At 38.4% G+C, this 27,530-nt stretch overlaps 3 protein-coding genes across 4 annotated transcripts; 1 reads left to right on the top strand and 2 right to left on the bottom strand.

Moving 5' to 3' along the window:
* Positions 1 to 7,319: 7,319 nt before the first annotated feature.
* On the bottom strand, positions 7,320 to 9,377 carry LOC122012920 (protein RGF1 INDUCIBLE TRANSCRIPTION FACTOR 1-like). The gene is made up of 4 exons (XM_042569571.1): positions 9,183 to 9,377; positions 8,354 to 8,719; positions 7,719 to 7,865; positions 7,320 to 7,630 (listed from the first exon to the last, which is right to left on the bottom strand). Exons 1-4 carry the CDS (start codon positions 9,183 to 9,185, stop codon positions 7,397 to 7,399), a joined length of 750 nt encoding a protein of 249 aa, XP_042425505.1. The 5' UTR covers positions 9,186 to 9,377; the 3' UTR covers positions 7,320 to 7,396.
* Positions 9,378 to 11,907: 2,530 nt separating this feature from the next.
* LOC122038564 (adagio-like protein 3) lies at positions 11,908 to 15,941 on the top strand. 2 transcript variants are annotated; one of them, XM_042598364.1, is made up of 3 exons: positions 11,908 to 12,376; positions 13,619 to 15,237; positions 15,617 to 15,941. In XM_042598364.1, exons 1-2 carry the CDS (start codon positions 12,105 to 12,107, stop codon positions 15,201 to 15,203), a joined length of 1,857 nt encoding a protein of 618 aa, XP_042454298.1. In that variant the 5' UTR covers positions 11,908 to 12,104; the 3' UTR covers positions 15,204 to 15,237; positions 15,617 to 15,941. The 2 variants fall into 2 exon arrangements, with proteins under 2 accessions (XP_042454298.1, XP_042454297.1); XM_042598363.1 differs by lacking the exon at positions 15,617 to 15,941 and having other exon boundaries at positions 13,619 to 15,375.
* An 880-nt stretch (positions 15,942 to 16,821) lies between these two features.
* Positions 16,822 to 20,793, bottom strand: LOC122038563 (probable inactive receptor kinase At1g48480). The gene is made up of 2 exons (XM_042598362.1): positions 19,235 to 20,793; positions 16,822 to 17,767 (listed from the first exon to the last, which is right to left on the bottom strand). Exons 1-2 carry the CDS (start codon positions 20,565 to 20,567, stop codon positions 17,142 to 17,144), a joined length of 1,959 nt encoding a protein of 652 aa, XP_042454296.1. The 5' UTR covers positions 20,568 to 20,793; the 3' UTR covers positions 16,822 to 17,141.
* Positions 20,794 to 27,530: the final 6,737 nt, after the last annotated feature.

Below are 27,530 nucleotides of genomic sequence, written 5' to 3' on the forward strand. Positions count from 1 at the left end.
CTATAGCAATCAACTAGTAAAATAGAATCATGGATTATGGAGTGTTGTTGGGTCTATCTAACGGTAACACCAATCGACTGATGGAGATATCAGTCGACTGTTAACATGAAAATCAACCTATGTATTTTCCCCAACTCTATATAATGGAGCTTGAGGTAGCTTGCTTGGGTGTCGAAATTAGACTTAGTTAAAGCTTAATTAGAGATATCGAAGTTCTCGTATGATCCAAACGTCTTGATCGAGTTGTGGTGAGGTTTCTCCCCTTACAAGGAAGTTTGAGCTAGTCGGAGGTTTTGGGGACTAATCCACCGACGGATAGAGATCATCCACCTTACAGATAGCCGTGAAATAGGAGTCCTAATCTCCTAACCACATAAATAAATATATAGTGATTTGCTCTTCTTGTCTTTGTAGTTTATCTTTCGTATTCATATTTGTTTGTTTGTTTTCTACTATGCATTAACGAATATATAGAAAGCGAATGATTGAGGTAAATGTCTATTCAACCCCCCTTTTAGCCAACCCAAAGATTCTCAACACCAACTTCTCATTAGACTTCCAATCACTAAGTGTGGTACTTTTTGATCCATTTGGATTTTCTTCTTACCTAACCACAGTTAAGTCTTTTCTCTTGCTAACATGCGTTCCTTCTTGATCCACTTGGATTTTCTTTTACTTAACCTTAGTTAGGTCTTTTTCTATACCAACGTACGATCCTTCTTGATCCGCTTAGACTTTCTTTTGCCAACGTGTGGTCCTCCTTGATTTACTTAGGCTTTCTTTTGTCTAACCCTCGATTTAGAACTTTGCAATCAAGTATTCAATCCTCCATGACCTACTTGACTCCCGTCTCACATATTGTCAAATATCTAGTCAATCTTGATTTATTTGACCTCTTCTCATATATTATCTAAACATATTGTCTAAATATGAAAACTCCAACTCGAATCCACTCGAGCTTATTAGTCAAATTTATTAACATTGATTCGAGGATGATTACACTTATAATCTTCCAATACTAGGGACTTTAATAGCATGATGCTGGATTTCTGGGTTGGTTGTTGTGTGTGCTTTTCGATTTACTCCGGTGGCTAGTGAAAAATTTCCGTGGGACTGAGTCGATCACTCAGAGATAGTCAATAAAACTAACTAGAATAATCATTTATTTTTTTTAATTGCATGATGGTAATACAAACCCAAAGATTGCATGTGTTTTAGCACGAGTATAAACTACGATTAGAATGCTAAACACATGAACAACATATATATTCCTAACTTCTTGGGCCTTTTGAAGGTCTCACTAAGGACTTTTCTAATTCACAACGGCAGGAAGCTCATTCGACTCTAATAAGACGAGAATCATATTAAGGTTTCAAATTTGACGGTGGAAAACACAATTGTAAGGGTTGAAGAAACAAACTTCATCAGAAGAAAAATCAGACGATCAAAAAAAAAAAAAAAAAAAACAACGACAACAAAATGATGAATCAGGAAATATTGAATTTAGGATGACTAATTTGATTTTATAAAAAAATTTCATCGATCGTTAAGATAAATTAAAAAATATTAAAAAAAACAGTTTAAATTCTTATAAATATGTCATAGTTGGGAATTGAATCATGAATGATTAAGTGATAATTGTCTGTAATTATGGGCTGAAAAAAGATGATGAAAAGTAGAAGCTTCGGTGGCGATCCAATAATAAAAAAAACTAAGGTAGAGGGGGATGGAATCAAGTTTATTGTCCTGCAACATGCTCTCAAAGTTTTAGTGGGTAGCCTAAGAGAACTCTAGAAATGTGTTGATGAAGAAAAATTTTACTAAATCAAGGTCTTCGTGCTCTAGAAAAGTAGAGTGTCCCGGGCTCTGGTGTTTCACAGTTCATCAGATGTGTACGGATCAATTCTTAATTGGGGTGCACTGTATAATTAATTTTTTTTCAGTGGATAAAGATAATTCCGGAATACTAGTTGACGAGTCGTTACTAATTTTTTTTATAGACTAAATTGAGTATTCATCAAGTTGAATACTTATTAAAATAAAAGAGAAAAAAACAAAGATGACACGAAGTAATGCTTTAAGGGTTCTATTTAAGCTTTTGTTGGAACGCTCGGTGATTCTTATTCTTAAAAAGGTTTAGACAAGACAATTAATTTAAACGTTGCAAAGCTTTATTATTATTATTATTATTATTATTATTATTAATTAGGAGTTTTGATATTTTACAAACATTTTAATAGATTTGTTATCTTGATAAATTTAGACTCCCAAGCATGCATGTTTAGAATCTCCACGTATTTTTCTCCAGTCAAATGGAAAATCTGAAACATTGGCTACTAGCTAGGCATAAGTTGTGCTCCTAACTTATCTAATAAATTAAGCATGAATACTTTGATTATTAGATAAAAAATTATATAACTGTACAACAGTCCTTTCTTCAGATAAAAGATCATCATAATTTTCATGATATGAATCTCCTTTTAAATATTTAATCACTCTTCTGGACCTCCCCTTAAGGTTACTATTTTACTCACATAGCTTAATATGGACCATGACTCTGATACTATTTGTTGAGATTAAAAAAATTCACATATCTCTATAATAGTATGATATTGTTCACTTTGAGGTTAAGCTCTTGATTTATTTTTGAACTCTGCTAAAAAGACCTCGTACTAATGAAAATATCTTTTATTTTTTTAATACATGATCTTATATGTATTTCCAATATGAGATTTTGATTGTATTCTCAATATAAATTACCAAAAAAGATATTAAAATGCACTTTGTGCCCACTATAAAATCTATATAGAGAGAGTTTTGTTATCCTGCACATCCATCTATAGGCAATCTGTGAGCACCTAGTGTTAGGGGTGCTAATTTGGATGAATTGTGAAGATATCTAAATTCTTTTTATTCTAACACATTGGGTGGGTTCGGATCGGATTGAAGATAAGTTAAAAAAAAAAAATCCCAACCCGAATCTGACCAAACCTAAACTCAAACAAAAAATCTTAAACCTAAACCTGGATAACCCAAATAATCTACCCAACATGAAAAAACCTTTTTTTTTTAATTATTTCACTATAATTTTTCACTTTTATTTCAATATTTCATCATTGTTATACTACATTATATTATTTTGTACATAAAACATCATACTTTTTAATATAAAATTTGATTTAAACCCTCGAAACCCCTAAATCCTAAATTTAGGTCAATCTAGGTCAATCCAAACATGATCCGAAACTAAATCAACCCCAAGAACCCCTAACCAGAATCCGGAAACCCCTAACCTGAACTTAATTTTTTCGAATCGACTCAGATCGGGTTGGTGGATCAGATTCATTTTTGACACTTATACCTAATGTTAATTTTTTATTTCATTTAGCTTAAACATTAAGCCCTAAATACTAAATAAAAAAACAGGAATATATATATATATATATATATATATATATATATATATATATATATAGATGATATCCTACACACTCTTAGGTGAGTGACTGTGGGTGATATCCAACGTGAGCAATCTGACACGGTGTTGTGAACAATCGCATCTCTTTTTTTTCTCATTTGTATACAACAACTTTTCTCTCTTTCCTCTTAAATTTAAATAAAATTTTCTTTTCTCTCTTTTTTGATTGGATGCAATAATCACTGTGATGTTGAAAATCAGCATCACAACTTAATTACACCAGCAATCACTGTATAGATGGTGATGGTCTTTAAAAACACCAAGGTTGGTGCAAGACCAATACCAAGGTGGTATTGATCTTTAAAAAATAGAACTAAGATGGTGATGTTTTTATTGTTGGTCTTTAAAAACAAGCAGCAAGGTGTTGTTGATAAAAACAACACCAAGGTAGTATTATTTTTTAAAAACTAGCACCACTTTGATATTGGTCTTGCACTAACCTTGGCGCTAGTCTTTAAAAATCAGCAACAACCTTGGTATTGGCTTTTAAAGACCAACACCATCTTCATAGCGGTGGCTGGTGTAATTAAGTCGTAGTGCTGGTTTTTAAAAATCAGCACCATAATAATTATTATATGTAATAGGAGAAAGATTATTATATGTAGATGAGAGATAAAAGAGATTAGATTTGCCATAATGCTATATAAGATATAGAATATTCATTAAATATATTAAACACTTGATTTTAGTCTAGTGAAATAGTTATGCCAATCAATTACACCCTCAATCTTATATGCTACAATTGACTAAATTTTCATATGTCATCTAAGCTAAATTTCATAAACTTATTAAAAAAAATTATAATATATATAGAGAGAGAATATGTTCATCTTAATCTTAATGTCTCACACACATAAAAAAAGATGTTGATACAAAGTTGAATGTATCTTATATTTAATTAACCTCATAACTCGTGCTATTCTAGAATGTAATCATAATATATGATTCATAATCTTGAAGCTTTCATTTCCTCCTTAATTTGAGTTCCTTAAAAGTCACCTGAGTGTCTCCTTGATGCAGGCATCCTGCTCCATCAAGATCTTCATCAATTTAAACTCTTTGCCCTAATTACTCCGAGCACTTTCTCGATCCAGTTCTTCTACCTTCGAATCGATCAACTTTTTTTCCATAATTTAGACTCTTTTGCCAGCCCTTTCAAAATCCATAAATCATTTCAATAATCCAGCAATTAAGTTTACTCACTGACCCTGCTTCAATAAGGATCATGTGAACTCCTCTGGTTTAATAAGTAATATTTTCCATCGGTTTGATAAACTGATGTTGATAGTTCATAATTTAACCTTAAGTAGCACGATTTAACGAATTAAATTAGATGGCATTAACTTTATTTAGTCAGTGGCAGTGCCTTCCTTCCACCATGCATTTGATTAGTGGTGTCATACTCTGGTGAAATGTATTTTAATGATTCACTCGTTGAAACTACGGACTTTGACCATGGTTTTTGTTTCTTAATCTCAGTGGCGCCAGGCAATCAACATTGCTATCACTCGTGATAAAGATCAATCTAAAGATAATCAGCAAATCTAACTCTCTTCCCTTTAAGATGATTCAGGTTGCCAGTTGTCTATTGTCCTACTCTCCCACCATATTAATTTAAGAGAGTGGAACACTTAAATATAATTAAGAGAGGTAGTTAGAGATAACTACGAGCAAAAGCACTCGTAAATAAACAGATAGGGATTTTATCCTTTCAGTATTGTATTCAAAGAGAGTGGATCTTCTCGCTTTGTCAAAGGAAGTTGGAGGACACATGAGAAGATTTTTAATGTTGTACTTTGATCATCATGTGAGTGGCTGAACTATTGCGTTTGGACCTCCATCGTTTCTTTCTTTCTTTCTTTCTTTCTCTATCATGATAAACGAGCTTTGATGGGAAGTGTCAGGTTGGGGCCAAAGGAGTGACCTCGATGACAGATGTGTGACAAGGGAAAGGCAGGTGGTCCAAGATTCCAATCAGTGCTGGAAGGCGTCGACTTAACTTGGCCTGTTCAATGAAGAAGGTGTCCAGGCCTTCTCCTAAGATTCTTAGACCAGTGCCTTGGTTCATTATTGAGACCTTTGTAAATTAACTACAAGAAGCTTAAATTACACACACTAAAGAAGGCCTCTACAGTTTGGACTGCATCCAAAGATGGCCAGATATCCAACATAAACATCAACAACTAAAGGCTATTAGTTATTGGATTGCAGGAGATATCCCACATCAACAGAGACATCCATTACATCTGCCTTAGTAGCAAAAAGATTAATTAACTCCATAAGTTCTTGTTGAATACAAAAGATGCATGCTAAGGGACAACCTTAATTAAGTCCTTGTTGAGGTGAAAATGTCTCTCCATAGGATGTCCAGTTTGTCAGAGAGTGATAGACTTGTTTTAATGAGACAAGAGATCAATTTTCGACATATGTATGCTCTCAAGTAAAAAAAGCCTTCCCGTCTCTTAACTAATTTAGCAGTCGATTATAAGTTGATCTCGTGATTTATCTCCTTTCGTATAATTTGGGAACATATTGCGATGAAAGTTTGGAATGAACATAATTATCTTTTGCTATAATTGTTGAGGTGAAAAGGTGAAGAGAACACCTTAAGTTCTTGCTAAACTCAAGAAGGAAAGCTATAAGCGGTAAAGAACAAGCTGAGAAGCAAAATTTTAAATCCTCAACAAACTGAAGAGGTGAGTTGTAAGTCACTAAAGGCACTGAGGAAGGATCTTTGAATCTTGAGTTCTTTCTGAACTAAAGAAATGAGCTATAATGATAAGCTACGTACAGAACAACCTTACATCGATCATTAATGAACTGAAGAAAAATTTGAAGGACGACATTAAGCCACATTTAACTGAAGAGGTGAGCTAGTAAAAGATTGACTAAGGAATGGCATTAAGTTATTACAAAACTGAAGAGGTGAGCTTTAAGCTATAAAACAAGTCACCAAACACAAAAGGTGAGTTGTTGATTGTAAAAGGCGAACCATGGAACAACTTTTGAGTCCTTGTCAAATCTGAAAGGTTAGACTTAAGTCCTAATGACAAACTAAGGTATAGTATTAAACTTCATTGAACCAGACAAGCGAGTTATTAGTCATAAATGGTTATGGTATGTTGAGAAATTGCCAGAGGTTCTTACCAAACTAACCTATAAATTTCATGCAATAAAAGAGGAAATCTGCTATAAGTTCCTACTCAAATGAAAGATAGAGTTAGGTTGTAAGTAGGGAGCTTAAAAAATTATAAATCGCTATTAAGATATATATAATTAAGGAAGAGTTTAAGAGCCATAAATTCCATCAAAGATAGTAAATCCACATGAAATTTAAGGATGTTTCTTAAGTGGGATAAACCAACTGTAGGGGAAATTCTTTAAACTTGTAAAATCTTCTTTAAGCTCATCCAAACAACTCTTTATTTCGTGTAGACCGAATGAATTTAGGATTCTCTCAAGTCTCAATTCATCCATACTACTACTAAAATGCCACGAGCTTATGTATAATGTATAATTGTACTTAGTTAACACAGTGCTTTTCTTATCTTTTAAAAATGTAATTCAAAGGAAAACCACTAATATAATAAAAGTCACTTATGAATATATACCTATCAATTAAAATGCAATGTGATCTAAATAAAAGGGTAGCTAAAATATTGGATAGGAAGTATTCGTTTGTAATCTAATCAATAATTAATATTCATTTCTTGATTTATGTGGATCTTAATGCCACTATTTCTGCTTTATGATTAAAACAGTTATAATCTGACAAAAAGAAATGAAGCAATATGCATGTATTTTTCTTAAAGAGTTGCTTGTATATTTACTATCCATCCAATATACGAATATACGATTGTTCATTGTTTTATTTAGTAGGGAAAATAAATACAAGAAATATTCCACCATTCTTCGATTTCAAAAGGGAGCTCTGCGAGGGAATCCTTTCCTCCTGTGAACTTTGCGAACCGAGGGTTCTGGAATCGAACGGCCAGCGTCCTCCTGGCCTTCATCGAACGGCGGAGGCGACGCAGCGGGAGATGGGGACGGCTGCTCCTCACTACTGGCCGGCCGATCTGCAAGCAGCGGCTCGGATTGGCAGCAGACGGTGGGCTCCTTGACCGTCAGTACAGGGCTGTCCACGTCGGAAACCTGCGTGAAATCACGCGTCAGCAAAAAAATTTCTTGAAATGACAAAAGAACCCCTGACAAACCAGGCGTAGTTCGGGAATAGAATAACCAAGCAAGTGATGGAGCAGTAGCAGTGGGAATCGGAGATGGACCGACGGCAGATTTTGCATGCGGGGCCACTGGTGTTCGTTTTCAATGGCTTGGATTGCCTCCGCGGCTTTAGCAGCACAACTTTGGCACTGTTCACAACGTAAGGCTAGAAAAAAAGAGTAATCACTCTGTAAATAATTGATAATAATGAATTTAATTTTATATTCATAGGAATTATTAACAAAAATTTCGAGCAATTTAGCCAGTAAATTACCGTCTTTTGTACGTGAATTTAAACATATATCTAAAACATTGTGTACTATAAGCGATGCTCTTTTTCCAATAATAAATGAGCTAGAATATGAACGTACAGAGATCCTGGCCAAAGGAATGATTACAGGAAAATGTTAAACAATGATTTAAATATTGAAAAAAAAAAATAAGTTTAGGAAATCAATAAAAGTAGAAACTGAATAAATAGACGTAAAAAAGAATAAAAGGAAAAAACAGGAAGGAAGGAAGGAAGGAAGGATTTTTGCTAGACATGGAACCATTCAAAGAAGAGAGGAATTGGATCTCCCAAAGCAAAAAATGGAGATGTAATTTGCAAGATTGAGGATATTTTCTTATGAGATTTGAAGAATTATAACTAACCTGGACTTTGGAGCAATCCAGCAGATTTGCCATGTCGTGGACGCGAACGACGTCCTGGTAGACGTAGCGGCGGATCTGGAGGAGGCGGTGGTCACTGTGTCTGCCGGCGAGGCAGTGCGGGCACATCCGGCTGCCGCAGTCCACGCAGAAGATGTTCTCCTCGCTCTTCCTGTCCTCTTTGTGCTGCTCGCACGACCCGAAGAACTCGCCGACCAGAAGCAGCTCCACCCACCGCAATTTCTCGATCCTCTTGCCGAGTTCGATTTCGGACGACTCCTCCTCCCCCTCCTCCTCTCCCTCCTCCTGCTCCACTTCTTCATCTGCTCTGATGATGCTCTTGTTCTCTAATTGGAATGCACAACCAACCTAAGTACGAATTCGAATCGCCGTCAATTAGTTAAACAACAGCGATTGGATATCGATCGATCGATCGATGGAATCGCTTCTACGAAGACAAAAAGCTAAGATTCGCAACTCGATCAGTTCAAAAATCTCCACCAAATTATAAACTGAGACAATTGTCGAATACCCAAAATGAAATCGAGTACGAATCAATTTGCAGTAGAATCCCAAGCAACCAATCCAGATGAAAGAAAGAAACAGCAAATAAGATTGAAGAATATATATCAATTAATTAACCACAATTCATCCGGAAACAAAAATAAAAAATAAAAATAAAAATTGCTCCTTGCTGAAACCTAAGCTAGGGTTTAAACAATCAACAACTCGAGTGAATTCGCAATGAACAGATTCATCAGATTGAAAAATTCGACGACGCAATTGAACGAACAAGGTTCGATAACCTGATTGAGAGGTGGTGATCTCTTACCATGTCGCTTTCACTGCGGTAGAAACTGGTATGTGACCAACGACTCGTAAATACTTCTAATTCGATAGATTTTTTTTTTAAATGATAATGATAATAAGAATAATAATAATAATAATAATTGAGAAGATTGCCAATTGTTTTATAACGACAGATAGAATGGGAGGTGGATTTGAATTGGAAGGTTATTAATTTGCTTCTCCAATTTTTCTTATTCACCGAGAATTTTAAGACTTGGAGATTTTCGTCTTCGTTTCCATTGACCGTGCTTGGGGCCCGGTGGCATCGAGACTGGCATCGAATCGTAAAGCGAGTAAGCCAGCGGGTAGCGTTTGGGTAATTGTTTGGAATGGAAGACGCTATAAATAGAAAGAAGCAGGAGTTGTCTCATTTAATGTGAGATGATACGCACGAAGGGGCGGGAGGTGATGGATCTCGTTCGTCCATCTTGACGACGCGGTGAACGGTAGCCGTGCGATGGGCGGCGGCGTAGGGTCCCACGTGAGTCTCGAGGGGCGCGTCGCCGCCTCCTGCGGCCAGCCATACTCACGCGGCAGGGGCCCACGTGGTGCATCGGGAGCGTCTGAACACGTGGAAAATCATTATTGGTCATGGTGTTTTTTGCCGCCATCGAGAAAATCATGATGGCAGACAATAATTGTGTTACGTCGAGTTCAACCCGGTCCGTGTTGCGAGTCGTGTTGGGATGGCGGGGGAGCTTGGCCTGCAGGTCAGGCTACGCATCGTCCGATCACAAACCGACGCCGTGCTAAATTTGATATTAGAATAATGTTTAAATTAGAATAAGGGTGTTCAAAATGATAATATATATATATATATATATATATATATATATATATATATATATATATTGTTATTATTTATTTAAGAATAAACGATTCAAAGATCTCGGACTCTAAGTTAATGTTCATCATATTTTTCATATAAAAAAACCTTATTCAATACTATTATTATAGAGCTATATGGTCGTCACAATGTGTTAAAATAAATTATTATTTTTAATTCAACTTAAACAATAATATTATATATAATATTTTTGTTAAAGAAACTCTTTACCAATTTGGTAAATATCACTTAACAAATACAATTATTGTAATTGCTATCAATAATTTTTTAAATAAGTTGATAAAAATTAATATAAAAGTATTATATATAAAATATTTTTTTTATAGGTTTAATCGATTTATTTTAATAGGTTATAGTAAGTACTAAATAATTGTCATAGTAGTTGAATAAAGATATTTTCAAAATAAATAATATATTAAGTATTATTCCGACTTCGATTTTTAAATATATTTTTTTGACGTTTCTAATAATTAAGGATGCCCTTTTAATTTTTACCTTTTTTATCTTTTAAAACGTAACCGTCGACTCATTCAATGAGCTTTGCGGCTAATATCATTTGGCTTAGACTAACCATTCTAGTCTATTTGATTGGTTCATTCGGCCATCATCCTGACCATTTCAATAAATTTGTTAGATTTGACTAACTTGTGACATTGTCAACAATGTTAATTATGTCGATTAACTATATATAACTTAACTCGATTAATCATATTCTTTAATTCAATCAGACACGACCATCCCTCCACTCAACCCAATTGAACCGCTCTGACTTGCTCCGCCTATTTGGATTGACTAACTCATCTAGCCTAGTTTGTTCAATTGAACCAATCAGTACACTCTTCCCCTCAATGGGACTAATCAAATGAATCACTGATAGATTTAGAATAATCATTTACTTTCAAAATGGAGTAAAACTATTTTTTTTATATAAATTTAAAATAATTACACGAAAATAAAGTAGGTATTCCCATAACTAAAAAAACAGTCTTGTCGAAGATATGACACGAATATTCCTATAATCATTAAAAAAAATTACAAAAAAAAAGTTTATATTCGACTTTGTGGGGGTGGTAGAGAAGATATGACACGCATATTCAAAAGATCATCCCACTTGAAAATTTTGACATTCGCACAATTGTGTCCACCTTTTTTGATAAGATATTTTGGGAATGCAACTGGATCCTGCTTAAGGACCATTCTTATAGCAATAATCAGTTTTCACTGAGTTGACCTTTTAATTATCACAAGAAGCATCCACTTGTCTTATTAATTAGTTACATAATTATCAGTCTCACGGATTGCTATAATTTATAAGTAATTATTCCAATATAGATTTTATAGTCAATTTTCAGAAAACAAAAACTAAAATAACAATCAATAAAGTATCTTTGTCACAGCAAATCAAAATCTAAAATTAACAAGAACTTTAGAAAACAAAAATAAGAATTTCGTTGGTCAACTTTTATTTTTTTAGATTATTGTCAAACTAGTGATCTAGGATATTTAAAGAGTTGACCGAGACCACTAGCAAATATCTTCCAAATGACTCACACATCACAAAAATGGAAGCAACCAATAGGAGACAAGCAAAGCATTTCTTTTTTTTTTAATTAAAAAATTATCATTTAGATCCTCCCACAACATCATAAATGCAATTTTATAATTATTATTATTAGTAGCAGCAGCAGGATTTTCTTTTTTCTTTTTTTTTTAAAAAAAAGAAATTAAAATATCTTAGTGTGTGGACAAGTTGTTAATAAAATCTTGTCTATGTGGGCCCGTGGTGGGCCAATCCAAATTCACCAATAATGTTCCGTCTCCTTTTAACTTATTAAAAAAGCATCGTGAAGATTTAAATGTAGAATTTTCAGGAATCTCATTTGCTCTGACATGCGAAGATATTTTGCAGCTTCTCGTCCACCGCCACTTCCTCCTTCCCCAATCCCGATCCCTATCCCAATCTCCTATTAAACCCTAATTCAGAAGCTCTCTCCGATCTTGTACGAGTGTTGATCTTTCTCTTTTAGCGAATTCGTCTTCTGTTGACAGTTGTGGAGGATGGCGGCGGGAGCGGAAACGGGGGGAGGAGGGGAACAGAAGCCGCTGAAGCGGATGAAGTGGTCGCCGGACGACGAAATGGAGGTGGAGGAAGAGTTTGAAGTGGTGGCGGAGGAGGAGATGGTGGACCTCGGGCGGTTCTACTACCCCCTCACCCCCTCCGCCTTCGTCGTCTCCGATGCCGCCCAACCTGACTTCCCGATCATTTACGTCAACTCCGTTTTTGAGAACGCCACCGGGTACCGCGCCGACGAGGTCCTCGGAAGGAACTGGTGGGTTTTTATTCCTTCTGTGAAAACTTACTTCTTTTGTGGTGGATGCAGTTTTGCTAAGAAAAAAGTTCTCTTTTCTTCTTGAATCGGTTTGAGTGGGTTTGACTGATTCATACGTAATTTTTTTTTTCCCGATTGATCGAGTGTTGGTAGTTCGATCGTCTTGTTTCTGAGTATGAAGTCTTAGCAAAATCATTGTTTTGACTAGAGGTGGAGATTCGATGTCTTAGCAAAATCATTGAGGTGGAGATTCGATGACACAATTGGCATTAAAATCCTTTTTATTTTTATTGTGACTCAGGCAAAAAAGAAAAAAAAAAAAAGGTTGTGTGTATGATCACCTTGATATGTTTCCTTTGTTCTTATTTAAATGCCTGATCTTCTCCCCTACTTCTGTCAGTTGAACTAATTTCTCAAAGAAGGAATTCCATGAATTATATGTGATTAATGATTAGGCTGATAGTCTTTCGCGTTTAGCTTGTTTCAGTGTTAGTCCGATTAAACTCGTATGAATAATTTTAATTTCCTTGAGACATCATGGATGTACACAAATTATTCATTTTATATAAAAATATATGACCGATGGAGCAATGGGATGGAATTTGGCTAGTTACTGTTTAGAACGTTAGGAATTGTGAAAAATGAATAGTTGGGGGCCATTGGAGTTCTAGTGACCTATACAATTGAAGTTGTACAAGGTACAAGCTTACCTCAAATCTATACGGGTAGAGAATTTTTCAATAAGAATGGAAGTTGCATACATTTGAATCATTCTGGTCAAACAGTTCGCTTTAGCACATATGAGAATTCAAGAGGCTTCTATTGTCCTGTTATTATTTGTTCAGCTTTTTTGCCTCGGCTCATTTTGCTACTTGAGAATTACAATTAGGACATATTAATTCCAGTTTTTGTAGACCTAGTGATGTTGGAAATGTTTTGATAGAACACAATCATGTTATTATCTGTTCCAGTTTTATGTTTGGAATTTATTGACGCTTACATGTTGATGTTCTGTTTGTCAAAAAGAAGTCACTATTTCTTGTGCCACATTGCTCAGATATCTGAGTCTATATCATGGTATACATGATCCCATCTGTTATCTTGGGTGCTATATTATTTTGATATAATCAGACATTATTTTCTCCACTTCTCTTCCAATTCTTATACTTTTTTTTTCAATCTTTTCATTTAAGAAATAAAGATTTAATATCCGATCTTATTCATTTTAGAACTCTATTTCAGCCGATTCTTGCAGTTTCGTGATCCACGAGCACAAAGAAGGCATCCCCTGGTGGATCCTATGGTTGTTGCTGAAATTCATAGATGTCTAGAGGAAGGCATAGAGTTTCATGGAGAGATTCTCAACTTTCGGAAGGATGGAACTCCATTGGTAAACAGATTGAGGCTCATGCCCATATATGGTGATGATGGTTTTGTGACCCACATCATAGGGATTCAGTTATTCTCTGAAGCAAACATTGATCTCAACCGTTTATCCTACCCTGTCTTCAAACACAACTCCTGCATTAAGTCCTCTAATCAGGATGCAAATTCTTCTATTTCTGAAACTGACTGTATTATCAGATACCAAGACTATTGTGGGATTCTCCAGCTCTCGGATGAAGTCCTTGCTCACAACATTCTGTCACGACTAACACCTAGGGATGTAGCATCTATTGGATCAGTATGCACAAGGATGCGTCAGCTAACAAAGAATGAGCACTTGAGGAAGGTGGTTTGCCAAAATGCATGGGGAAGAGAAGTGACCATAAGATTGGAACTGAGCACCAAAAAATTAGGCTGGGGCAGACTTGCTAGGGAGCTAACCACACTGGAGGCAGCTTCATGGAAGAAGTTCACTGTTGGTGGTAGAGTAGAACCTTCCCGTTGCAATTTCAGTGCATGTGCTGTTGGTAACCGGTTGGTTCTCTTTGGAGGAGAAGGCATCAACATGCAACCAATGGATGATACTTTTGTCCTTAATCTTGAGTCAACAAATCCAGAATGGCACCGTGTGAAGGTCACTTCTTCTCCTCCAGGACGTTGGGGGCATACTCTTTCATGTCTAAATGGATCATGGCTAGTTGTCTTCGGGGGCTATGGAAGGCAAGGATTACTCAACGATGTATTTGTGTTGGATTTGGATGCCAAGCAGCCAGGATGGAAAGAAGTATTTGGTGAAGCTCCCCCTTTGCCCAGATCCTGGCACAGCTCTTGCACTGTTGATGGATCGAAACTGGTTGTATCAGGTGGGTGTACAGATGCTGGTGTGCTTCTGAGTGACACCTATCTGCTGGATTTGACAAGAGAGAAGCCAACATGGAGGGAGATACCTTCTTCATGGGTTCCCCCAAGACTCGGCCACACACTTTCAGTATATGACAAAACTAAGATTTTAATGTTTGGGGGTATGGCAAAGAGTGGTACACTAAGGCTGCGGTCATGTGACACTTACAGTATTGATTTAGAAGAAGAGGAGCCACAATGGAGGCAGCTTGGGACTAATGGTTTCCCAGGTGCAGGGCCTCCACCTAGATTGGACCATGTAGCAGTGAGTTTACCCTGTGGAAGGATCATCATCTTTGGTGGATCAATTGCAGGACTTCACTCCCCATCTCAGCTCTTCCTCCTGGATCCCCTGGAAGAAGAATCGACATGGAGGATCCTCAATGTCCCTGGTCAGCCACCAAAGTTTGCGTGGGGGCATAGCACTTGTGTAGTTGGAGGGACGAGGGTTCTTGTTCTTGGCGGGCGCACAGGTGAAGAATGGATTCTGAACGAGTTACATGAGCTGTGCTTGGCCAGTAGACCTGATGGAGATGCATAAATTCAGAACATTATGGTTTAGGGAGCTGCAGTGGGTACTATCCTAACTTGCTCTTGTTTTTAGGGTAGTCTTTGTGAGTGTGGTAATAAACGTCCTCTGTTGTTTCTAAATATGGTGTGTATGGTCCTTTTGCTGGTATAATATATATATATGCTTGTGTTTTCTATTTCAACACTGATTCAGCTTAAGTTCAAATATACCTTGTTAGCAAGTGTCACAGGCTCTTACAAAATGTTCAAGCCCTGAATAAACTCTCTTGAACAACTTGATCTAAGCCTGCACAATTTGCTGAGGGCAACATTAGAATAAGTTTCTAAAGACGTGGTGGATCAACAGCTAAATTGGTGTTATTTTTTACAGCTACTATACATAAATGATTCATTCTGCCTTTTTTTTTTCTTCTCTTTTTCCAGAACCTTTAGATTTAACTGCCAGAAGCAAGGATGTCGGAATTACGCTTGAAGGTGATCAACTAGGTCTCTTATTTTGTGATTTACAAGGGTGCCTATTGGATTTTTTTTTTTAATTAAAGTTAAAATGCACTATTTGGTCAAAGATTTCTTTCATCAGTATACCATTGTTGAAGTAACAATCAATGTGGAAAAATAAACCACATTGATTTCTCAAGTAACTATCAGTGTTCTAGTGGGTCATATTTGTGTATCTTGTATTTTGCAAGGACTAGAAACTTGGATGGGGCAAGTTTTATACATAAGGTGCACACTTGTGTAAGATTCATATCTTGTGTTTGACTTGTCCTATAGTGAGATCATTATGGGATCATGGCTTTAAAATAAACCATAATATGTTGGTAAGCTCTTTTTGTCGCAAAAACTCGATCAAGGTAAAACATACCCTATTCGTAAAACTATGATGATGTGCTTGTGAAATTGTGGTGAATTGTCCATTGTTTAGTGTCATCAAAATAGATGACATGGTATTAATAGTTGTCAGATCTTATGCTACGCAAACTTATAACATGCTCAATGAGCTTACTAAGAATATGATAGGAAGGTTTAGATTGAACCTTCAACTTGAATAAGCCCTCCTTTTGACCATGTTTTTCTTCATTTAGTGGTATCTTATTTATTTTAGATCTTAATATGTTTAGTTATTATAACATGTTAAAATGGTTTACGATGCTTAGAATTTCTCATATAAATGCTTGCTTAGATCGTTGTTAATTTTACTAATACATATTTAGCAACTCTTTAATTTTTGCCACTTACTTTAGTATATCATGCTACAAAAGGCATATATCCTAACATAGAGAGTTGAGGTACTTATCATACATGATAAACAAATTGTAGTTAGAATATAAGGAACTTCTTAGACTTATTTTAGTGACATTTAACTTAGTAAGTATAATGCCACGGTGCAATGTTAAGCGGTAGGATGATATATCCATATGAGAAAAGTTCAATTCTCTCATAGGGCTTATTTGTTATGCTGAACTGTCTGTCAAGATCCATCCGTGCTTTTCAAATTTACCAGTGACTGGTATGTGGAACTAGGCCGTCCATCTTAAAAATTAATCAAATCGTAAGAATTAGATATCTAAGTTATGTAAATGAGGTGAGAATGAAATGTAAATACCACCTATGTAGGTCGAGACAAGTCTAAGAACCAGTAAAAAGGAAATTGAAATCTAACACAAGATTCTGTCATTGTCAACTAATTCCCAACAAACTCAACAATTAGTTAATCACAAGGAGCCTACTTTCATCCATGAACGTACTACCTGCATAAGACACAACTTGTCTATCCTAAAAACCGATTCCACCCGATTAGAAGAGGAACAACAGCGTGTGCTTTTAGAAATAAAAGATCATATAGCAAACTACTTAATCACAAGGAATGAAGAAACTAACTAGGACGCGGACCAATACATTGTTGAGTAACTCAAGGTAAAGCAGGCCTAGTTCCTGTGAGCTACTGTTAATTGCCACCTTCGATGCTTTGTGGAGCACTCTGGTGATCTTGGTAGGAGGATGCGAGGCTTGATTTCCGAATCTCATCGATACGGAGCACCACATCAGACATGGACGGCCGCTTGTCTGGGTACTGTGCCACACAATCTATAGCAAGTTGCAGGAGCTGCACCATGTTCTCCTCCACATTCTGGTACCTCAGTAGCTCCTCATCGAACACCTTGGCCGTCCACTCCTCTTTGATGACCGATTGCACCCATCTCGGGAGGTCAACTCCTTCCTCGTTCATGAGGACCTGTGCTGGGGCTTTGCCAGTAAGTAGCTCAAGAAGCAGGACCCCGAAGCTGTACACATCAGCCTTCTGCGAAACCTTTTGGGTATCGGTGACCTCTGGAGCTCGGTAGCCTGCAACACGACCAGATGTCGATGATGTTGACCCCACAAGAAGAGCCAGGCAATGATCAGAAACTCGGGCTTCATAAGACTTGGTGAGGAGGATGTTGGAAGACTTTATATTGCCATGAGAGGCTGAAGGGCTTGTGGAGTGAATGTATTCTAGGCCTCGTGCAGCTGCGAGGATAATCCCAGTTCTTGTTTCCCAGTTGAGGAGAGTTTGACCAGATCCTCTGTTGCCTGGGCAGTTGATCGGACAAAGACATAATAAGAAATCACTTCACTGTTCTACCATAGATCGGCTACTTGCTAGGAAAATGGAAAAACCAAACAAGAAAGTAATTGCCTTGTCACTGCATTCGAATCAAATGAACTATTAACAGAAAACAATGACCATGATATAAGTGCTTCATATCAAAACCAAACTCACCTTGATGATCATCAAAATTAGCGTATACACTTCTATATCCTATTATATAAATGGACAAAAATCAAAAAGGTATCTCAAATTATGTGAATGAACATCTAGTTTTTTTAAATCAAAATGACACCCCACACTTTCGAAGAATATTCTTAATTTGAGTGTTGTTGTAACAACTACTATGATTAGTTGTTACAATGTTTCATTTTAATCAAAATTATTATAAAAAAATACTCTTTATCAATTTGGTCATAATTATCTAAATTTAATCAAAAACACTTTAAATTGGTCAAAATCACTTTAAAGCAATTGCAAAAGCTATTAAGTAGCTATTGCGCAATTGTACAAGCTACTAAGGTAGGTGCTACGCAATTATAACTTAATTTTAAATCCCAAATCTAAAACCTTAAAATTTTGAACCTTAAATCCGGAATATTATTATATCAAAATATTTTTTAACAACTTAGTCCAAAAAATTTTAAACTTCATCAAAATCACTTTAAAACAATGGTAGAAGTTATTAGATAACTGCTACAAAGTTATAGAATATACTAAGTAGTTGCTATACCGTTTTGTAAATTATAAAGTCTAAACCCTAAAATTCTAAACCATAAATTATACAGTCTTGTAAATTATAAAGTCTAAATCCTAAAATTCTAACCCATAAATTTTAAATACTGAATACTATTATATCAAAATACTCTTTACCATTATTTAAACTTCATCAAAATCACTTTAAATTAATCAAAATTATTTTAAAACGGTTGTAAAAGCTACTAAGTAGCTACTACACAATTGTAGAAACTACTAAGTAGTTGTTACAATACTACAATACTAATAGTATTGTATTAATTATTACATGTCATTACAAAGTAGTTACTAGTTGTAGTTACTATAATAACGCTGAAAGTAAAAGTATTCTCCAAAAATGAGACGCCCTATTTTATTTTTTGAAAAAGAGGAGTTCTTCCGACGATTTGCATGATTTGAGGTGCTCATTTGATTTTTGCCCAACATAAATCTATCTACAGAAAGTATGGGCATGACTCAATCATCAAGAACATAACCCAAGGAATTGGTAAGTCGAGGAAGAGAATAAGGATTTAAAACAATGAGGGACAGAGAGGCTAAAAAACCTAAATCAGAAAAATGCATGCATCGCAGATGAATGCAAACCGCATGAACATAGATTTAATCATTTATGTAGATCAAGAACGCGAAGATAATACTAGAAAATTTGACTGAATTGAGCATTTGAAAAGGGAAGAATGGGGGCGGGGGCAAACCATGTAGAAGGGCAGAGAGGCTTCCCATGGGCACGTACTCGTAGACCAGAAGCTTCTCATCCTTGCTGAAGTAGTAGGCCATGAGGGGCACCAGGTTGGCGTGGTCCATGACGCCGATGTCTTCGATTTTCTCCTTCAACTCCATCTCCTGCAAGTTCACCTCTTTCAGACGCTTCACGCTGAACGTCATCCCTGATTCAAGCACCGCCTTGTACGTCGTTCCAAAAGTGCCCTTCCCCAGCACCTCTGCCGACGCCCGCAGCAGATCCTCCAGATCGAACGGCCTCGTCGTCGTTCGTGCGCTGCCGAAGAACACCAGGTTGTTGGTGTTGGAGGAAGCTTTTGCGGAGGCCGCAGTAGCCGAAATCACCGCCGGGCCGTTCCCGTTCCCTCCGCCGGCCAAACCCTCATTATCCCTTTGCTCTGCAATCGCTCTCATCTCCTTCGGCTTCTCGTTAGCAGATGCTGCTCCCGATGACTGCGACCTTCTTTCACTGCAGAGAAGGAGAAGCACGACGACCAGGACAAACACAAGGGAGGCGCCACCGATCGCGATCCCGGCGATTGCCCCTCCCGAGAGCTTCTTCTTCTTGCCGCTGTCTACCACGCCGCCGCTGGCATTGACCGCAAACGCTCCTTCTGTTGGCGGAGCAGGCACGATCTCGCTAGGACAGGGTCCAAGGGGGGCACCGCAGAGACTTGTGTTCAGGAACGCGCTCCTGGGAAATAAGCGGAGGCTGGCCGGGATGGATCCGTTGAGCTCGTTGTACGACACGTTGAACTGTGCAAGGTTGGGGAGGGCAGGGATCTCGCCACGGAGCTGGTTGACTTGCAGGTAGAGCGTGCTAAGGCGAGTGAGGTTGTTGAGCACGGGCGGGATCCCGCCGGTGAATCGGTTGTCGGCGAGGTCGAGGCGGACGAGGTTCTTCAGGGAGGCAAAGAAGGCGGGGATCTCGCCAGTGAGGCGGTTATCCTGGAGGTAGAGGTTACGGAGCTCGGTGAGGCCCGCGAGCTCGGGAGGGAGAGGGCCAGCGAGGGCATTGAAGCGGAGGCTGAGCGTACGGAGGGCGGTGAGGCTACCGACGGCAGAGGGGATCTGGCCAATGAGACCAGCGCCGGGGATGCGGAGCTCGCGGACGCGCCCGGACACGCAGGAAACACCCGGCCAGTTGCAAGCTGGGACGGAGGAGTTCCAGGTGCGCAGCGCGGACCGGCCGACGGCATCGCGCAGGGCGACGAGCGCCGCAGTGTCGGAGGCCAGATCAGGCCTCCCGGACGGAAGGAAGAGGAGGAGCGCAACGGCGACGAGGCGGAACGACAGCAGCGAGGCCATGTGGGAGCGCGCTGTTAACCAAACCGACCGTTTCAGTTATACTGCGACATGGAGCTCGAACTCGCAAAGACGTTCTCTTTGTTCGGGCATTGTGCAGGTTCTGCTGCTGCTTTTTTTTCCCCCTCTTTCGGATAAAAAATGAGGCGGAGGCAGGAGGCAGGAGGCAGGCGGGCCGATGCCCTAGCTGTAAAATGGCAGTATTGCTGCTGCAGCTGCATGCCTCGCATACTTTGGAGTAATAAAGTAGTAAATATTTGACACAAGGAGAGGATTCTGGGGAGTGGAACTGGCATTTTCTATGCAAATGGCTACATCATCGGTATCCCTCGGTTAGCGCACAAATCTTTTTTTTTTAACATAAATAAATAAATAAAACGGTAAAGTGGAGAAAAGTATTAGTTTTTTATTCTCTTTTGAACGTGCATCGAGAAAATCCTACTCGTCGGGCGACTAGGATTTCTGCGTCGACTTTCACCTCCTTGCTCAGCTTAGGCTGATTTTTTTTTTTTTTTTAATTTCAGATTTCAGACTCAGGCATAATCGACTGTTCCGAAAGCGGACAGTCTATTCGCTCTTTGTAAGGTGAGTTTATAGTTGACGAAGAAGTTTTTTCTGATAATGGACTGTCCGCTGCCGCATGGAAATTTATTAGGGGACGGCTGACTATCAGTGTCACTCCGAAAGACTTATACAAATTATATAAAATAAGGAGTTTAATTTTTCTCTTGATGATAAAAAGATGAATATATTCGTCCTTAGTGTCCTGTCAATCCGTCTCAGGGTCAATACGGAGAAGTTTAATTTTTCTCTTGATCATATTTATAATTGATCTATTGAGAAATGAGCCGATCATTTTGATCGATATGTAAGGTTGACCGTCCTTAATCTTGGTCACCTTAAGGTTTGATCATCTTTAAGGCATCGAACTCCTAAAGTCCGATCAACTTAAGGGCTAGTCTAGTCAACCGAATTATAACTCGATCGGATTAGATCTGAGAACCCTAGTGTCAGGCGATTAAGCAAAGCAAGATAAGGGGATGTTATCCTTTCTCAACTGTGACCGTCATACCATCTTGACTTTGACTGTCATGTCACCTCCTGGGTTCACTCGTCACAATCTGTATCTCTAGCCTCCTCTTCAAGTTTAGTCAAAGGAAGTGTAACTGACTAATTGGATCCAAGTCCCACTTTCACCCATTTGGCCCTTTCATTACGATCGTTGATCAATTCACACTCTCATTTACGCCTTGAGGACCTAACAATTTTGTTTTTCAAAAGTTGCTTGTCCGCAGCCAGTTGTGTGGGAAAGATTACCGAGGACGTGCGGAGAGGTGCACGGTCAAAGGAATGATTTGGTTGTCATCTCCATCGTAAATGTCTATTTATGAATTACCACCATGTGGCTCCCCTCTTCTTTTTTTGAAACGGCTTCTAACACACAACTCCTCATACAACTAAACGATTTCTCTCTTTATACAAATCAATGATTCGTTGCATGCTATCTTAATCTAACGGTCACTATTGAATCATACTTTATGAAAACCTTAAACAGCTCATACTCTTCACACTTTGCCTTTCGTTTTCTCCGTCTTCTTCTCCGACGACCTTTCACATATAGTGTTCTCCTCTCCTTCCCCTTAAGCAACTAGTAAGTCTTTTGCCCTTTCTTCACTTCGTATTCTCTTATGGCTCCCCTAGTACACTTTGACCTTTCCAGATTTTGATGTCACTGATAAAGTTTGCATTCGCTCTCGGTATGAAATCCCGAAGAGCTATCGAATCGTCATCCCTTCTTTCGACACACATCCTCATCATCTTCCTGCTAATTACACAACCTTCTTTATGGACCAGCTAGCAGTCGGTCTTCGTTTCCTTGTTCCCCCATTCTTGTCAACTATAAGCCAATATTTTCATATCCCCCTACAACAATTTGCCCCGAATGCTATCAATGTTGTATGTGACACATTCATGCTATTCTGTCTATTTAGCATTCTTCGTATACACAGAAATTTATTTTTATTCTCCCATCCCAAGAAATCAGAACCGGGAGTTTTTGTTTTCCAATCTCGCCCAAAATCTGTTTTCTTCAAGGGCATGCCCTCTTCCAATAAGGTTTGGAAGTCATGATTCTTTTTCCTTGAAATGTTCGAGCCCGCTTCTTGGCCATCTGACAATCTTTCTTTCCTCATCTTCTTGACATAGGGAATTATAAATAGGACACTACTTACCTCACCTACTTTCCATGTTAGGGTCGATTTGTAGCTAGAGGGGGAGGGGTGAATAGCTCGTCGCGCTTCGTTTGCTGGCTTCGTTGTTATTGATATGCAGCGGAAAGACTCGAAACAAGACTCACAACGCTAATACGAGGATTTACTTGGTATCCACCTCAAGAAGAGGTGACTAATCCAAAGATCTGGTCCTCACTCACTCATCCACTATGAAAATACTCCTTTACGGTAACTATCGAAGGCGGAGAAGCCTTATACAAACTTTAAATACAAGAAGAAAGAAAAACAAGCTTATAAAATACAATTCTTACAAGATTTACAAAACCCTACCTTGCTTCTCCTTGTGTGGAGCGCCTCTTGACCTTGGAAGTGCAGCAATACTTTGCTCCAAGAAGCTTCAAGAAACTGGCGTGAACCTGTGAGAATCGTAAGAAGTGGAGAGGAAGATATATGGAATCGCTGCGAGGAAGACGACTTTAAACTCGACGCTTCCTTCGCAACGGTCACAACCCAATCGATTGACCAATCGATTGAGGAGGATTGAATCGATCGGCTGATCGATTCAGAGCGCCTCTATGCTCTTTAGAATAAGACCTGAATCGATCGATCGATTGATTCAGACTTTCTCGTGATCGTGCGAGAAAATCAGCTCCTAATCGATCGACCGATCGATTAGCGTTGCCTAATCGACCGATTGATCGGCTGATCGATTGGGGAAGCTTCTGTGGTCGCGATTTCGCTTCCCAATCAATCGCTCGATCGATTAGGCCAGCCTTCATTCACAGCACATCTTCAATCGATCGGTCGATCGATTAAACCATAGTTCAATCGATCGGTTAATCGATTGACTTCCCTTTGACTTGCTTAAACCAAGTCTAAAGTCCTAAAATCTAATATCCGGTCAACTATGACTTGTTGGAATTCCTCATGCCTAGCATCCGATCGACCTTGACCCGCCGGGACTTCTTCGCCAAGTGTCTGGTCAATACTTTGACCCACTTGAACTTCTCTCCTCGTGTCAAGTGTCCGATCCTTCATGACCCACTTAAACTTCCACCAGATGTCTGGTCAACTGTGACCCATCTGGATTTCCTTGTGCCAAGTATCTAGTCACTCTTTTGACTTACTTGGACTTCCCAACACCAGGTGTCCGATCAGCCTTGACCCACCTAGATTTCCACGTGTCTGGTTTCACTCACCAGGACTTTTACCTAGCTTCACTCACTAGAGTTTTCACCTGCCTAGCTTCACTCACTAGGACTTTTCATCTGCCTAGCTTCACTCTCTACAACTTTCCATTTGCCTGGCTTCACTCACTAGGGCTTTCCATCTGTCTAGCTTTACTCACTAGGACTTTCACACTGCCCGGCTTCACTCACCGGGACTTTCACCTGCCTATCTTCACTCACTTGGTCTTTCACCTAGCTTCACTCACAAAGATTTTTCAACTGCCTGGCTCCACTCACTAGGTCTTTCACCTGGTTTCACTCACCAGAATTTTTCCTTGCCTAACCTCTAGTTAGGACTTTCCCAGTCAAGTATCTTGTCAACCCTTTGACCTACTTGACTATTCTTCACATCTAACTGGTCAGTCCTTGACCAGAGGGAATTGTATCAACGATCTCCCCAATCGAACGATTGTATATTCAATCTCCATGTATTGTCAAACATCAAAACTCAAACATCAAAATTCAAACATCAAAACTCAAACATCAAGACTCAAGCTTAGTCAACCAAGTCAACCTTAACCTAGGGATATTACATCAATATTCCCAAGCTAAGCAGCCAACAATTTAAGATTCATCGGTGGCTACAAGAAGGCCTCCTACACTTGTTTGGCTTGAGCCCAATACAAAAGAAGATTCCTATCTCTTTCAGTAAGTTTCGATAACTTAATCATTGCATTATCACTAACTAAGTTTGTAAGGCCCCACAAGCAGTAATTAAGAAATTAATTTACCAAAATTAATTACGAATTTTTAGGAATTTTCGGGAGTTAAAATGAACTTCTGCACATGTTTAAGGGGGTAGAATAGTAATAGAGAGAGAAGTTTAAGATAACACCCAATTAAGTTAGGAGTTGGTAAATCTAATTACCCTAAGTTAAAATCATTAACCTAGGTATAAATCCCAAATTCTCGAATTCTCTTCACTGTGCCTCCCAAAATTGCCATTCCTCTTCTCCTCCATCGCAGTCTTCGACCTACCTCGTCATCGGACTGTGAGATCTGGTCAGACACCTTCCCACGTCGGCGAGCTGCAGAGGACACGATGACTGGACACAGATGGCCTACGCACACTCCCTGTTGTCATGACATCATAGGGCTACGCGAGAAGGGAAAGGCAAGTTCAATCTCTATGTTAAATGCGAGATCTGTGAGGTATGGAATAGAAAACTGGGAGTCGATGAAGTCCTTATCGACGAGTTCTGCTTGCTTGTAAGGAACGCAATACATTCTATCCAGCGATGTTTTTGGATTTTTTACTAGGGTTTTTGTGTTTCTTTTGATTCGGAGGATGCTCTTTTTGAGTTTATGTTTTGAATTCGTGATTGTCATGAGGTTCTTGTTGGATGGTGGCTTTAATCAGAGTTCCGTGGGGTTTTGGAGGTTGGGTTTGAAACAACGATGTTTGATTCATGTGCTGTGGAGTGGATTCGATGCGGATCTGGTTTCAGTGTGATTGTGATTTTTACCGTGAGATGTTGATTCGATCTGTCATCTGTGGTTTCATTGATGATTTTGTTTGGTTCGCATGATTTCTAGATTTTGCCAGTGCATTCTGTTATTAATGGAGTTCGTTTGCTAGAGGAATTGTTTAATTTGTGATTCTTGCAGTGTTCGCTTGGCTGTGAATGAGTTTGGATTCAATTTCCTCCATGTTGTTGATGTTGTGAGCTTTCTATATGATACCTATTTGTTTAAATGCCTGGCCAAGATGTAACTAGTGGAATGAGTTATGTTTTGAGTTTTCTGTGGAGCTCTGGATTTGGTTTTGGTTCCTGTGAGGACTTCGAGTCGATTTCGAGGATGATTTGATTTCTTCTTGGGTTTCCAAATTGATTCTGATGTTGTGTTTTGATCAGGGATTTCTAGGCACAGAAATGATGGTGCATTCTAATTTTGTTTTGTGTTTTGGTTCACGGTGGATGCGACCCTTGATGATGTTTTTACTTCTCTTTGTAGCCTCTGAAATTCTCAATGGATTGTTGGGTAAACTAAGCTGTGATCGATGAGGTTCTTATGTCTCTTTAGTGCTTCCGAAATTCTGGACCAGATTTGTTGATAGATTAGGTTTCGAATGATGATGTTATGCTTATTCTTATTGCCTTGAAGTTTGAGACAATTTCTTTGTTAATTAAGCTATGTATGACGACGTTCTTATTGCTCCTGGTGGTTTTGAAAAATTGGGCATATTTTGGTCTAATGATGTTGTGCATATTCTTTCCTTGAGACAGAATGGGTATATAGGAAAAATTTGGAATAGATATTGGTTCTTCTGCATTTTGCCGTTTAATGTTGAAGCTCTTTCCCTTCTTTAAGATGAGCATGGTTAAAGAATGAATGGAGCTAATTTTGGACTGGTATTTTTCTTTTGTGTTGGCTTGGGATTTTGATTGGTCTCTCTTGGAACTGATAGCAAGATATTGATTCGGTTTGAGGTGTACTGGTTTTTCTTGTGAAGGTTTTGAGTTCCTTTCTCTTCTAAACAGATTTAGTGGATGTTGGATCGATTTCAAGTTTATTCTTATGTTTTACCGATGTGTTTGGGACTTTGTATGAGATTGGTTTGGTTTTCCTCTAACTATTGTAGCTTTGCTGTGGGTTTTGGTATCAAATAGTGTACCATGTGTCCAAAGGGATTCAAGCTTTCCATGCTAGTTTTGTTTCTCGTGAGCTATTCTCTATTTTATTATGCATGAGTTGGGTTCTTACTTAATAGTTTTCTTATGCTATGCATGAATTTGACTCTGGAAAGATTCTTGTGAATAGATATGCCTACGGATTAAATGAAGTATGCTAATGTTATAGAAACGAATATGGAAGGAATGATTGGAATATACTAAGGAATGAATGACTGGAGTTTATTATGGTTATATGAATCCTATGTGGTTAATTGGATGAGTATGTGCATATGTGGTGACAGTACGGGATGAGTGCCCCGACATGAGCTCCGGGGAGGGCCCTTCCAAATTTGACTGATAATTTATTTATGTTAACTTCGGCTATATGACTGCATGTTCTCTAGGAGATACCCCTAGGGTCATAAGACTGTTTGACTGGCTCTATTAGTGGTTACCGGATATGTGGCATATTCACTCATATTAGCTATGTAGAATCTTTCACATATCGTATTTTCCTTCGCTATACTTTATTTGTGTTATGATTATGTCTACTAGCTTTCATTCCTGCTACTTTATGAGTGTCGTTTATTCATATCGGATTGTACTTGCTGGGTTCGTAGACTCATGATACCTACGTTACATGTGAGGATGTCTCCCCAATTATGACGGAGGGCTTGCGAACGGAGTAGACGAGAAGACGGGATGGACGCATGGCACTGTCCGAGTATTTTAGGAGTGCAGAGCATATTGTCTATCATGAGAGAGTTGTTCTTTTTCAAAAAAAAAAACATGAGGGTTAATCTAGGGATGTTGCAAAGTTATTCTTTATTTTGTACAAGAATGTCATTTTCGCGGCCCTAGTCGATGACTCAATTGACTTGGACGAGGAGG

The sequence above is a fragment of the Zingiber officinale genome, chromosome 1A (assembly GCF_018446385.1).
Source record: "Zingiber officinale cultivar Zhangliang chromosome 1A, Zo_v1.1, whole genome shotgun sequence".
NCBI classification, from domain to species: Eukaryota; Viridiplantae; Streptophyta; class Magnoliopsida; order Zingiberales; family Zingiberaceae; genus Zingiber; species Zingiber officinale.